This window comes from Quercus lobata, chromosome 6 (genome assembly GCF_001633185.2).
Source record: "Quercus lobata isolate SW786 chromosome 6, ValleyOak3.0 Primary Assembly, whole genome shotgun sequence".
NCBI lineage: Eukaryota > Viridiplantae > Streptophyta > Magnoliopsida > Fagales > Fagaceae > Quercus > Quercus lobata.
Window position 1 is genome coordinate 28763184 of NC_044909.1, and position 13159 is coordinate 28776342.

General features: G+C 34.6%; 2 protein-coding genes across 5 annotated transcripts; one reads left to right on the forward strand and one right to left on the reverse strand.

The window, feature by feature from the left end:
• Positions 1-1873: 1873 nt before the first annotated feature.
• On the forward strand, positions 1874-5104 carry LOC115950870. Of its 4 annotated transcripts, none has more exons than XM_031068144.1 (4): positions 1874-2038; positions 2169-2231; positions 3276-3392; positions 4988-5104. In XM_031068144.1, the coding sequence occupies exons 1-4, from the start codon at positions 1946-1948 to the stop codon at positions 5006-5008; spliced, it is 294 nt and encodes a 97-aa protein (XP_030924004.1). In that variant the 5' UTR covers positions 1874-1945; the 3' UTR covers positions 5009-5104. The 4 variants fall into 4 exon arrangements, with proteins under 4 accessions (XP_030924004.1, XP_030924001.1, XP_030924002.1 ...); XM_031068141.1 differs by lacking the exons at positions 2169-2231; positions 3276-3392 and adding exons at positions 3756-3830; positions 3961-4023 and having other exon boundaries at positions 1874-1963; positions 4873-5104; XM_031068142.1 differs by lacking the exon at positions 3276-3392 and having other exon boundaries at positions 4873-5104.
• A 313-nt stretch (positions 5105-5417) lies between these two features.
• On the reverse strand, positions 5418-12877 carry LOC115950869 (NAC domain-containing protein 82-like). The gene is made up of 7 exons (XM_031068140.1): positions 12662-12877; positions 11333-11833; positions 10929-11206; positions 8021-8383; positions 7067-7315; positions 6594-6872; positions 5418-5923 (listed from the first exon to the last, which is right to left on the reverse strand). Exons 2-7 carry the CDS (start codon positions 11523-11525, stop codon positions 5588-5590), a joined length of 1698 nt encoding a protein of 565 aa, XP_030924000.1. The 5' UTR covers positions 11526-11833; positions 12662-12877; the 3' UTR covers positions 5418-5587.
• Between the last annotated feature and the right edge of the window lie 282 nt (positions 12878-13159).

Below are 13159 nucleotides of genomic sequence, written 5' to 3' on the forward strand. Positions count from 1 at the left end.
GTGTAAAATCCAAACACTCCCAAACTTTAGAGATGTAATTTGCTATTTACCCTAAAATATGATACAAAAAATTTGCTAGTTACCATTAAATTGATCTTGATGAGATGTCTTCTACCTATTACGTTTTTTATTTTTCTTTTTTTCAAATACGTTTTAAGTGAAAAGGATTTCAAACTGATCTAGATGTTGAAGCAAGAGGTGCCTGCTAGTGAACTTGAAGTTATGATTGGCTTATACATATCCTTTTTTTTTTTTTTTTTTTTTTTTTTTTTACTTTTTATAATCAATACATATCCCTTTTGATGGGTAATTTAAAAAGTATATGTCATCCATAAGTGTCGTCCACGAAACTCACGTCCAAGATAGTCATCAGAAGGAGAAGAGGAAAAAGTAGCTAACACCAAGGAGCAAGGTCGTCTAAGGAAGACAAGTCGTCTACACTTCAAGAGGACATAGACGACCAATAAACACTTAGTGAATTTTAAGCATTTTCTGCGGACTAAGACCAAATGCACCACAATCCACTATTCTGAAACGTGCGGTGAGTTCCCCAAAATTTGCTCCACTCTCCCCACTAAGTGCACACATCTCCCACAATGTTAGTGGCACCTAACAAGTTGACCCATTTCAAACTCTCTATAAAAAAGGACCCAACCTCACCAAACTAAAGTATGTTTTACTATTCATTCATTTACTCTACTTGAGTTCTAGAGAGAAACTAATTTAATCATCAGAGGATCCTTGATCGGTTTACCCTGGTCACCTTCGATAGTTTTTCTTTCTCTTTCAGGTCATCAATCCGCCGTTGAAGCTTGGAGCGTACGGCCTAATGATTTTCAAACATCACCACCTTTCAATCAATGATACACTCATATAAGTGACGGATTTATAACATTGTGAGGGCCTAGTAGTTAAGCACCTTGTCCACCTTGCTTTTAGTGCTAAAGTTTGAGTAGCGCAAAAGATATATTAGCATTAGGGCGGCAGGGTCATACAGGAGTAGGGTTTATCTCATTAGATAAAAAGCAATTTTCTCTTATGAAGTAGTGTCGATACATTAGCATCGAGGTGGCAGGACCATGCATTAGTAGGATTGATCTCATTAGGTGGGAAGTCATTTACCATATGAAGCACTTCCGGATACATTTGCACCAGGGTGACGGGGCCATGCACAAGTAGGGTTTATTTTCTTAAGTGGAAAGTGATTTGCTCTCATGATTCTATCTTTTTTTTAAAAAAAAGAAAAGAAAAGAGCAAAAAAGACATATTCACACGTACGTTAAGGATCACATATGGAAGAAGCATCAAGAATTTCACGGTTGATGACAATACATGCTTTTCTCCCATATTCCCATATATGTCCAAGTTAGGAATCATGTGAGATCAAAAAGGAGAGAAAAAGTTAGAAATGTTGAGAGTCACGTGCATGATTCTCCAAGGACCCAGAACAAATCCCCCCAATGACGTAATCAGTAGATCCGGACCAAAAAGTCCAAAAACACGTGTATCTCAACACTACAGCTCATGGGGATCCTATTGCAGTGGTGTCACACTGTGATTGGCCTAAGTGCCTCGCACAAACACGCAATTTGTGAACCCAAAAAAACACTGCTCGAAATTTGCTATTATGGGAATGCGAATGGTAAACCGACATCACATGTTTTGACTTACGAGTTTCTCCATTTGAGACGAGGTAATCATCACGCGCCACGTGTCCTATCAACATCACCAGAATGCCACGTATGAAGATGTAGTTCCCTTTGGTTCTAGAATCTAGATTGCCACGTTACGTTTTGTGGTGGCACTTAGCTCAACCCCTCAACTATATATATAAACCTATATTTTTCGTTTTACTTCCTCCTTTCACCTTTGCTTTGCACCTTAATAATTCTTTCTTTCCAAATATATTTTGGTCTCTCTCTCTCTCTCTCTCTCACTATATAAAATGGAAGGAGTATCCATGGTACGGATTGATAGGAAATCATCAATCGAAAGTGAGCCTAGGACTTTGGGTTTTGATCAAATCCAATATGCAAGGGTAAGTCAATTTATATATTTGCTTAATTAAGTTTTGCATTAATTTTGTGCTTGCAATTGTGTGAGTGAAATGTTTATGGGTTTGTTATATACTGTTGGGATATTAATTTGGTGCGTCAATTTGTTTATAGGAGGCAGCCTTGTATGTGTTAAATACAAAGACCATAGAAGAAGCAATGACTATCTTCATGAAGGTAATGAGTTGAAAAAAATTTTGATCAGTACAAATTTACAATTTCTTTTATTTGAATTAATAATTCTTTGTTGGTTTTAATGATATTGATTTTGTTTGAGAGAGAGAGAGAGAGAGAGAGAGAGAGAGATAGAAATAGCTTCTTGCATATAAATCACCAAGTATGCATGGGATTATTTTTTGCATGATTGATCTTGAAGCAAGTATAACGCAAAATCATTTTGGCATACACTTTGTTGAGTTTGAGATGGAAAACTGTTAGGTAATCTAATGCATGGTAGGTACGGGAAAAAAAGGGCTTAATTAAATTTTATAAAATGTCATTATTCTGTATGTGTTTCTTCAGCTATAAAATCTGTTCTTTGGTTTTATAATCCATAAAATAAGAATTTGTGATTGAGTGTTTTCACTTAGATGCATTGTTTTGAAGAGATGAAATAATTGCAATGGAAGTATGATGATGATGATGAAGCTGATATATTGATAACAAAAACAATAATAATCCATTTGAGTAGATGGACGTGAGAAGTTAAAAGCATTTGTATGAATCAACACATAAATTACTTGTGTAAATTATCTTAGCAAAAAGGAATCCATAAAATAAGAATTTGTGATTTAAGTTAGTAGCACTTAGATGCATTATTTTGAAGAGATCGATGAAATAAATGCAATGGAAGTTTGATGATGACTATGAATTGATGATGTTGATGAAGCTAATCGATTGATTATATAACAACAACAATAATAATCCATTTGTGTAGATGGATGTGAGAAGCTAAAAGCATTTGTATGAATTAACACATAAATTACTTTTGTAAGTTATCTTAACCCCACACACACACACACACACCAAAAAAAAAAACTTGTGTTAAGTTATGATTTACTGTAATTTTTATAATCCCCCCCTTGTTTTTTTTTTTTGATAGGATTTTTTTTTAATTTTTAATTTGTTTTTAGTTATTATTACTACAATTATATCATTATATTTTTGGGAGTTGATTGCTCTTGTATGATTCATTGTGTAATAATTGCAAATATTCGGCAGGGATTAGAGCCAGTTGTCAGTACTGCAAGACATAATGAAAATACAATGATAGACACAGAAGATGAAGAGCTCGAGTCTACAGAAGACCAACTAAGATTACCAGCTGGGCGGAGGGATATAGCATCAGCACCTTTCTAGTTATTTCGTGAACTATGCAAAATTCTATGTAAAAATATAATAGTACGTGTACAGGATGCAATTTTGCCCTTCAATCATCCTATTTTGAATTTGTTATTTTTTGAATCCTTAAAATATTTTCCTGAAGTTGAAAATTTCTTTAGTAGTATTGATCAGCATTCAAACTGTCAAGCTGCATGTCGCCATTATGAAAAGATGAACCCTACTCCTGTATATAAACCTATTTTTCGTTTTACTTCCTCCTTTCACCTTTGCTAAGCTTTGCACCTTAATAATTCTTTCTTTCCAAATATATTTTGGTCTCTCTCTCTCTCACTATATAAAATGGAAGGAGCATCCATGGTACGGATTGATAGGAAATCATCAATCGAAAGTGAGCCTAGGACTTTGGATTTTGATCAAATCCAATATGCAAGGGTTAGTCAATTTATATATTTGCTTAATTATGTTTTGCATTAATTTTGTGCTTGCAATTGTGTGTGTGAAATGTTTATGAGTTTGTTATATACTATTGGGATGTTAATTTGGTGCCTCAATTTGTTTATAGGAGGCAGCCTTGTATGTGTTAAATACAAGGACCATAGAAGAAGCAATGACTATCTTCATGAAGGTAACGAGTCGAAAAAACTTTTGATCAGTACAAATTTTCAATTTTTTTTATTTGAATTAATAATTCTTTGTTGGTTTTAATGATATTGATTTTTGTTTGAGAGAGAGAGAAATAGCTTCTTGCATATAAATCACTTTGATGAGTTTGAGATGGAAAACTGTTAGGTAGTCTGATGCATGGTAGGTAAATTAAATTTTATAAAATGTCATTATTCTGTATGTGTTTCTTCAGCTATAAAATCTGTTCTTTGGTTTTATAATCCATAAAATAAGAATTTGAGATTTGAGTATTTTCACTTAGATGCATTGTTTTGAAGAGATGAAATAAAGTGCAATGGAAGTTTGATGATGACGATGAAGCTGATATATTGATAACAACAACAATAATAATCCATTTGAGTAGATGGACGTGAGAAACTAAAACCATTTGTATGAATCAACACATAAATTACTTGTGTAAATTATCTAGCAAAAAGGAATCCATAAAATAAGAATTTGTGATTTAAGTTAGTAGCACTTAGATGCATTATTTTGAAGAGATCGATGAAATAAATGCAATGGAAGTTTGATGATAATGATGTCGATGAAGCTAATCGATTGATCATATAACAACAATAATAATCCATTTGTGTAGATGGATGTGAGAAGCTAAAAGCATTTGTTAAATTAATTTTGTAAGTTATCTTAGCCCCACACACACACACAAAAAACTTGTGTTTAAGTTATGATTTACTGTATTTTTTATAATCTCCCCCTTGTTTTTTAGTTATTATTACTACAATTATGTTATTATATTTTTTAGTTGATTGCTTGTATGATTCATTGTGTAATAATTGCAAATATTCGGCAGGGATTAGAGCCAGTTGTCAGTACTGCAAGACATAATGAAAGTACAATGATAGACACAGAAGATCTAGCTCGAGTCTACAGAAGACCAACTAAGATTACCAGCTGGGCCGAGGGATATAGCATCAGCACCTTTCTAGTTATTTCGTGAACTATGCAAATTTCTATGTAAAAATATAATAGTACGTGTACAGGATGCAATTTTGCCCTTCAATCATCCTAATTTGAATTTGTTATTTTTTGAATCCTTAAAATATTTTCCTGAAGTTGAAAATTTCTTTAGTAGTGTTGATCAGCATTCAAACTGTCAAGCTGCATGTCGCCATTATGAAAAGATGAATTTTTGGCTAATGGCTAATAACAATCTAATTTAATATTGGGAGATAACTACCCAGTAAGATGGCAAAAATCATTGATAATTGTAAGAGACTAAGATCTTAACGGGTTTGGTTTCTTATCGGGTCAAGTTACGGGTTTAGCCTTGCTCCGTCGTCTAAGAGGATAAACCAGGTGCTTGCAATAAACAAGGTACGTTGGGTTTGGAAATGCTATCAAGTAAAAGTAAAATCATTCACATGCTAATGCAATAGGAGCTTAGCTGTGTAAACTGGAAATTATTACAAACAGAACACTTCAGGTTATTTAAATCACAACTCAAACACGATGAAAGTAGGTCATCAATTTATTACATATAAACGATGGGAAAGAAGAAAAGTTTTTCATTTTCTTTCATCATTATGTTCTTTCCTTTTTCTTTTTCTCTCTTTTTTGTTTGAAGAGTCCTTTTGAGAGAGATCTGACACAGGTAACTGCTGAGCAGCATGACAGGAATTGACTGGAAATTGCTCTGGGTCATTGGTTCGAATGTGTTGAGACTCACCAGTTTCAGAGGGGCAGCACAATTTCTTCCAGAGATCATCTATGTCAAATTCCAGAAAACTAGGAGGGGCATCTCCATGTCCAGATGTAGTAATGTCCAGATTTTCCAAGCCTTCAAAAATATCAGGGTCATCTGAAGGAAATGATGCTTCAGCAGTTCCATTGTGACTGACATTCTGCAAAATCATATGATTCTACATCAGAAGAGATTAAATCTTCAAAGGAAATTTGCTAGCAAAGCAATCAGAAAAATGTTATCTTATTTTATAAAATTTTATACGCCATTTAGTCCAAACTACTTTTCATTCAAAAATGATATTTTAAAATTTTGGTGGCTAAAATGTACATTCTCTCGCAATTTCTTTATTTATTTTAAATGTTTGAAATTTAAATTCAAATTTTATATGGCAAATAGCACATCAAATTACCAAACAAAATTCCAGCACCAACACGAAGCAAGGGCTTTCAAGTAAGATAAAAAGGGAACACTAACACTGATGGCAGTTTTAGTCCCACCGAGGATAGTAGGACTAAATTCAAACAGATTGGAAATAAAACAAAATATATAAGGGGGAAAACTATTATATAAGTTTAATCGACCAATAAGCACAAATAGATCATTACTAATATAAAAGGATGGAGGTAAGGAACTCTTAAAACAGTTGTTCTTTTTCTTGAAATGAAGATTCAATACATTGACAACCATAATTTTTTTATTCATAAGCACCAATCCCTTATCTTTCACAAATACAAGTGAGGTGCAAGCAAAATATGGGAAACGGAAAAGATATGATGAAACTTGTAAAAGAAGAATGTCAGTAAAGGTTGATTATTTCAAAAGCTCACCTCAATTTCACAAGGTAAATCTGGCCACGGATAAGACTGATGTGGCACATATAAGACCTCAGGAGCACCAAAAGAATTGGCCGGAAAGTGCTGAGATTCACCTGCTTCTGGATTCAGTGGCTTATCGAGATCCCTCATGTTAAGACCATCGTACAGAGAACCAGAGTGGAAAGCATCTCCAACCTCACTTGGTCCAGCTTTGTTGTCCAGATCTTCCAAGTGTTCGAAAATAGGACCAACAGGAAGTTCAGCATCAACAGTTCCATCATGAATGGTATTCTGCAAAATCGTAAACAAATCCACATCAGTAGAGAGATTAGAACTTCAAAGAACATATGCAAGCAAAAGAGTAGTATAACAATTAGGAAAAAAAATGTTAAATGCGACAATATCATCACCCTGAATCCCTGATACAAAAAGTAAAGAGTTCAATGAAAGATTAAATACTAAAAGATTCAAGAATTGTGGTTTACTTTTGATGTGGTAAACTGCTCTGAATCAATATAATCGTTGTGTCCAGCATTGAGGCCATTGAATGGAACATGCTGGGGTTCACCTGCTTCAGGATGGATATTCAGTGGCTTATCAAGATCCCTTATATTAAGACCATTGTACCGAGAACCAGTGTGCACATCCTCACTTGGTCCAGCCGGATATCCCAAGTCTTTGTAATTAGGATCAACAGGGAGTGCAACTTCAGCAGTTCTATCATGAATGGGCTTCTGCAAATATCATAAACAAATCCACATCAGTAGAGATTAGAACTTCAAAGAAAATTTGCAAGCAAAATAGTCTAAAAATCAGGAAAAAAAAATGTTAAATGCTACAATATCATTCCCCCAATACAAACAGTAAATATTTCAAGGAAAGACAAGATTAAATACTAAAATATTCAAGAATTGTGGTCTACTTTTGATGTGGGGCCTTCTTGACACTGTAGGGAGAAAGTAGCTGGTTCAGTTTTAATAACAGTTTTACTATTTTTTTTTTTAATTTGATTGTTACAATGGAGGAGGGAAGATTTGAACCTTGGGTTGTTTGGAAAATACCAGGAGGAGCCAACCAACTGGGCAGATTCTTTATTTGTATCTTTCGTTTTCCTCAATATTTTCTAACATTACTTTCCAACAAGGGCAAAGAAAGGAAAGATATAGAATGAAATTTGGATAGCCAAAACTAGGAAATTATAAAAAAAAAATGTTTAACATTTTGGATCCAGGTATCTTGAGTTCACTAATGAAATTTGGTAATGATGGAAATTGACCTATACTTAAATGTAAATACAACATTGAAAACAATAGCAATGTCCAAAGCTTTGGCTAAGTTCATAATGAAACAAGTACATTAGAAAATATAACGTACTTAAAATTCCCATTGCAACTAGATCTGGAACACTAGTAAGAAAAAAGGGCAGAGAAGTTACACACCTTATTTTTCTTATCTTCATTTGAAACCAATGATGTTGAAAACAAAACATCATTACCCAAAACCTGAGGTAACTCCTCTGAATCAACATTATTGCTTTGAACTGATGGAAGCACCACATGCTGGGATGGCACAATTTCAGAAAAACATGATTCAGATGCCATGCTGTTCAATTGCGAGGTGCCAGCAGCAAGTGAATTGCTATGGTTATTAGGCAGCACAGAGGCAGGGATAGACAAACCAGCAGAACGGTTAACTTCTTCATCATCAATCCAGTCTTCCTCCTTAAATGGTGCTCCGTATTGGGCATTATTTCTTGGGCCTTCACCTTCCTTTTGGAAAATCTTACAAAGCACATGTTCACTCTGAAAGACAAACATCAAGAGAATCAATTTGAATTCAATCACCAGAACACCATCAATCACTTATATACATGTAGGAGTAGAAATAGATGTAGCAGTTGACCAAAAATTCAAATGCATTTTACTCCCTATCCCATTATATTTTTCCCTCTTGGTAAACTCAACCTTTTAATGACACACAATTTATTTCTCTGTCTTTTTCTTTAGAAGGGAAAGGGTAAGAAGAAATTATTACCATGTTTCTTTAACAAGAAAATTTTCCAAAATTATCATCACAAAGTTCCAAATTTTGAGAGAGTACACAACAACTTCCTAGTGGTAATTTTGAAAAGCTCTTGAATTAGGAAGTGGGAAAATGGACTAACCACCAAAAAAAAAAATTATGCCATGTTTGACAGAACATAAAATTCAATCAACAATAATCTTTTTTAAGTAGAGATTATGGTTGTCAAGTTGCAGTAATATGTTTCTCAAGCATTTGCAATGCATGAGCTAGATTAGATGAGGTAGGGGGAAGACTATTGAATGTGTAATCAAAGAGAGAAAAAAACATTCTATTATCCATATTTGGACCATTTCACATAAATAAGGATAATATGTCATCCATTTAAAAGTATAACTGACAAGCTCATCAACCAACAGGAAAAAAAAAAAAAAAGACTTCAGGTGCTGCAAACAGCAAAGTAGAGTTACCTATAAAATAGTGAATTTTGAGATTTCTTCTATAACTCAAACAAAAAAAAAAAAAAATTTAACTCAAATGAAAAAAATTCAAGCAGTTGATTCAACAGACAAGTAAACCCTCTTAACAAAAAATATGAACTCTAATCTCTAAAACATGCCAAACTGCACAGTACACAGGAAGCTTACACATGCCTGGCTACCTCAGATTAGCCAGATATTTTGTTCTTTTCATCTACTCCAATCAGATATGGGGGGCTTTCACAGTTTTTTCATTGAATCCAGGTTTTTTCAATTAGTTATAGAGGAAGGGGGACGTTATTTTTCGCTACAAATTTTTGAGCGGGGCAAATATTTTATGAGGTCAGTTTTCATGGGTAAGAGTGCAGCACAATGGTTGATGAAGAACATTGAGCACATTGTCGTTGGGGGTTAGTTCCAAGCAGTTTTTTACATTCAGGGACAGTGATATTGCTTTTACTCTCCAACGGAGCACCAACTCTTTTGGTCAGTTCTTATTATTGACTAAACTCAAAGTTGGCGGGTCTAGAAGGTTGGTCATTATCCCTGAAGGCATAGCAAAAAATGGTTGGAGAATTTTCAGGCTTGAATTAAGAAATATGATGTATCCTTCCCACGAAACTTGTTGCTCAGTTGCATAGGTATAATTCAGATTCAAACTCTAGAACTTTTGCTGAAACTGTGCAAGGCTATCACTTAAAAGTAGAAGATAGAAAGCATCCGACACAGCTATGTATCGCAGATAAGGGGAAGACACAGTTAGGAGAGGAGAAGATGGTGGTGCTGGCTCCAGAACATGCAAAGACGGTGTTGAGTAGTAGACTAGTGGCCACTCCTTGCCCGTTAGCTGCTAGCGGAGGAGCTGTGAAACCACGGAGCATTAATGTGGATATTAATTTGGGAGAGAAAATACCGGTAGGAAATAAATTGAGATTTCCGTTAAGGTTTAATTCAAATTCAAAAGAATCTAATTATGGTATTGGGAGTGTTTTAAGGAATGCATGCTGGACAGGAAAAGGTTTGACTGTCGAGGTGGGTGAGAAAGGAAAGAGGAGGGTTTCATGGGATCATAACAAAGGTGGACCTAAGTGTTTTAAGTGGGTTCCACGGGAAACAAGTAAAAAGAAGCCCACTGTGGGCCTAAGCTTTTGAATCCCACATTGGCCCGACCATGTTTGGGCTCTACTCAGTCAACCGCAACTTGCTTCTCGAGCCCAAGTTCTTATGAAATGGGCAAAGCCATCTTCTAAGGCCAATCTGACACCCCTGGCCCATTCAATGACAACAACAGAAGTTTTTTCAGACAAAACTGAGTCCTCGATGTTCACTGTCACGGTGTCAGATCGACATTGAATTTAGTGCTTCTTCTATGTTTTTGCTTTTCTCTCTTTTTTTTGCACTTTTTGATATGCTTTGTGCTACTTTGCATTTAGCAGTTTTTTGAATATACATCTTTCTTACTTATCAAAAAAAAAAAAATGACAATTTGAGTCTCTCAAAAACAATTTTACAGGGAATAACAGAAAGTCCAGTAAGTGCATTTAAACAATTGGCTGTTGAGGTGGGATATAAAGTATAAACAGCTTTGGATTGCAACAAGTGTTGCGCCTAACCATCGAGATCGACATTTAAATCCAGGGAACAAACTTTGGACTGTGAACAAATAAAATAGGGAAGTCTGGTGAATAGGCAAGTAACACATATGTCAATTCAGATGCACGTGCAATATAATCTCTGAACCTGTGTGTGGACTAGGAAAGAAACAATATTCACAATCAGCTTATACAAAGACTACACCAACAGACACAACTATCATACTAAAGAAAGATAAATAACCAAACATTACCTGAGCAACTCCTCTCTCAGCCCGATAATTATCATCAAGTCCATACTCATGCATAACCCAATTGGTCCGTTCCCCTCGTGCTTTTCCTTTTTTCTTGTAAAAAATCAAAGTTTTTATTGAGCCCACCAATGCATTGTTGTGTTTAACATCTCTAGGATCTCCAGTGACTTTCCAGTGCCCAACATCAGTGGTACGATTCCTTCTATCCCCACTTAAATATTTCTTCTCAATTGGACAAAAGAAGTACCATTCCAGATCCCCTTTCACAATAGACTCATCTGGTAGAAGAACAAACAAACTTTAGTAAGAAAGCATAATGTGCTAATCAATAAAACAAAATAGAGTAATTTAATGAAATAAAAATAAAAGTCAAAAGAGTGTAAATAAATATTTTTCCCATATACCTGCAAGTTTCCAAGGAGCAAACTTGTATACATCAACCTCTGCAATGAGTTCAACGGGGAATTTTTTCTTGGTAGCTTTCCACAATAGATAGTACAAAACAAGCTCAACGTCTGTGGGATGAAACCCAACCCCAGGAATGGGAAACGACTTTTTCCCCGACAAGCAATCCAAAACGTACTCCCTCAGTTCCATAACTTTGAAAATCTAGTAAACAATTTCCTCACGAGCAGTGAAGAATAATAACGTGTAATCTGCTCTTAATCAACAAAACCCAAAACCCTTTCCCCAATAACGCAATGTTTTCACAGGAACAAGAAATGAACACTACCCTACAATGTGATGCAATGAGAATGACACTTGAGTAAAAAAAATCAAGTGCCGAACAGGACCTTCAATGAACGCCAGAGCCTCCTCCGGTTTATGAAGCTAGAATCACACCGAATGATTGAAAAGTGTTTCTTGTTGAGAATAGAAATAGACATTTGGTGTGGAATAATTACCTGTTATCAACATTATTAATTGATTAGGCACACAATGACAAGAAACGCCCCCACAAATTCAGAAATAAAAAATAAAAACCCAAAACAGATACCAAAGACTAAATGATAAGAAGATAAATCAACAACCAACCAATCAAATCTTGATTTAATTTGTTTCTTTTTTCAAGTAGAGAAACCCCATAATAGGATGTTTTTAACATCAAAAGGACATAAAATTATAGAGTAGAGTACAAAGTAGCCTAACTCCTGAATAACAATCGAAAATTAAGCTCTGATTAAATTAAGTAATACAACTTTGACTTAAACAATCAAATCAGGGAGGAGTAAAATAAAAATCAGATAATGATTCATAGATATAAAACCCAAATCGCCCAGATTATAAACCAACCAATCAAATCTTCATTCAAGTAGAGAAACCCCCAGATAGGATTAAAATCAAAAGCACATTAAATTTATCGAGTAGATTATAAAGTTAGGCTAAAAAGAACACAAAACCCCTTAGTAACAATCGGAAATTAAGCGAAAATTGAAACTAGTAAATATATTTTTGACTAAAAAAATCAAAACAGGAAGGAGGAAAACAAAAATCAGATAATAATAAGTCATAGATACAAAACCCAAATTGCCCAACAAAAAACAAAGAAATTTCCCAGTTTTTAATCAAATGAAAGCAAACCCAGATTATAAATCAATCAGGAATACCCAAATTTTGATCGCATAAACACAATAAACCTAAAAACCCTAGAATATGAAACTGAGATCAAAAACCGAAAAACAAAAGACAAATAATAGAAAGATTCAGAGAGAGACAGAGAGTAGAAACAGTACCTGAACTTGAAGCGAAGAAGAGAGAGAGAGAGAGAGAGAGAGAGAGTGAGAGAGCGCCAGAGAGAAGGGTTTTGGTTTTACTTTAAGAAGAGCGAAATTGGGGATTCTGTTAAACTGATTTGTTTAACGTAGTGTACTAAGCTGTTGTAGTAGTAAACTACATTTATACATAGAGACAGACCGTGGGTTGAGTTCAGCCGAGCTGGATAGAACACAACGTGTTTTGTTTCTCCTTCAATCTTATTGGTCTGCTTGCTTAAGCAGATTGTTCTTCTTTAAAAAAAAAAAAAACAAATATATGCATTATGACGTACTTCTCTTCTTCTTTTTTTAGTATTTATGACGTAAATATCTTTTGTTCACACTAGTTTTAGAAGAAAACCTTGCTTCCATTCATGAACATATCCACTTTCAATCACCATATTATTGTTATTGTAAATATTTTTTTATTATTTTGAGTCTTCTAGTTCAAGTCTTCTAGATGCTCAAATTCATTTT

What these genes read in the sequence shown, in the direction of transcription:
- LOC115950870 (XM_031068142.1), top strand. Translation starts at nt 1,946, where the DNA reads ATGGAAGGAGTATCCATGGTACGGATTGATAGGAAATCATCAATCGAA. An exon ending in ATCAAATCCAATATGCAAGG is followed by an intron (nt 2,039 to 2,168) that starts GTAAGTCAATTT and finishes ATTTGTTTATAG; the next exon opens with GAGGCAGCCTTGTATGTGTT. An exon ending in CAATGACTATCTTCATGAAG is followed by an intron (nt 2,232 to 4,872) that starts GTAATGAGTTGA and finishes AATATTCGGCAG; the next exon opens with GGATTAGAGCCAGTTGTCAG.
- LOC115950869 (XM_031068140.1), bottom strand. Translation starts at nt 11,525, where the DNA reads ATGGAACTGAGGGAGTACGTTTTGGATTGCTTGTCGGGGAAAAAGTCG. An exon ending in TGCTCCTTGGAAACTTGCAG is followed by an intron (nt 11,207 to 11,332) that starts GTATATGGGAAA and finishes TTCTTCTACCAG; the next exon opens with ATGAGTCTATTGTGAAAGGG. An exon ending in ATGAAGATAAGAAAAATAAG is followed by an intron (nt 7,316 to 8,020) that starts GTGTGTAACTTC and finishes TGATATTTGCAG; the next exon opens with AAGCCCATTCATGATAGAAC.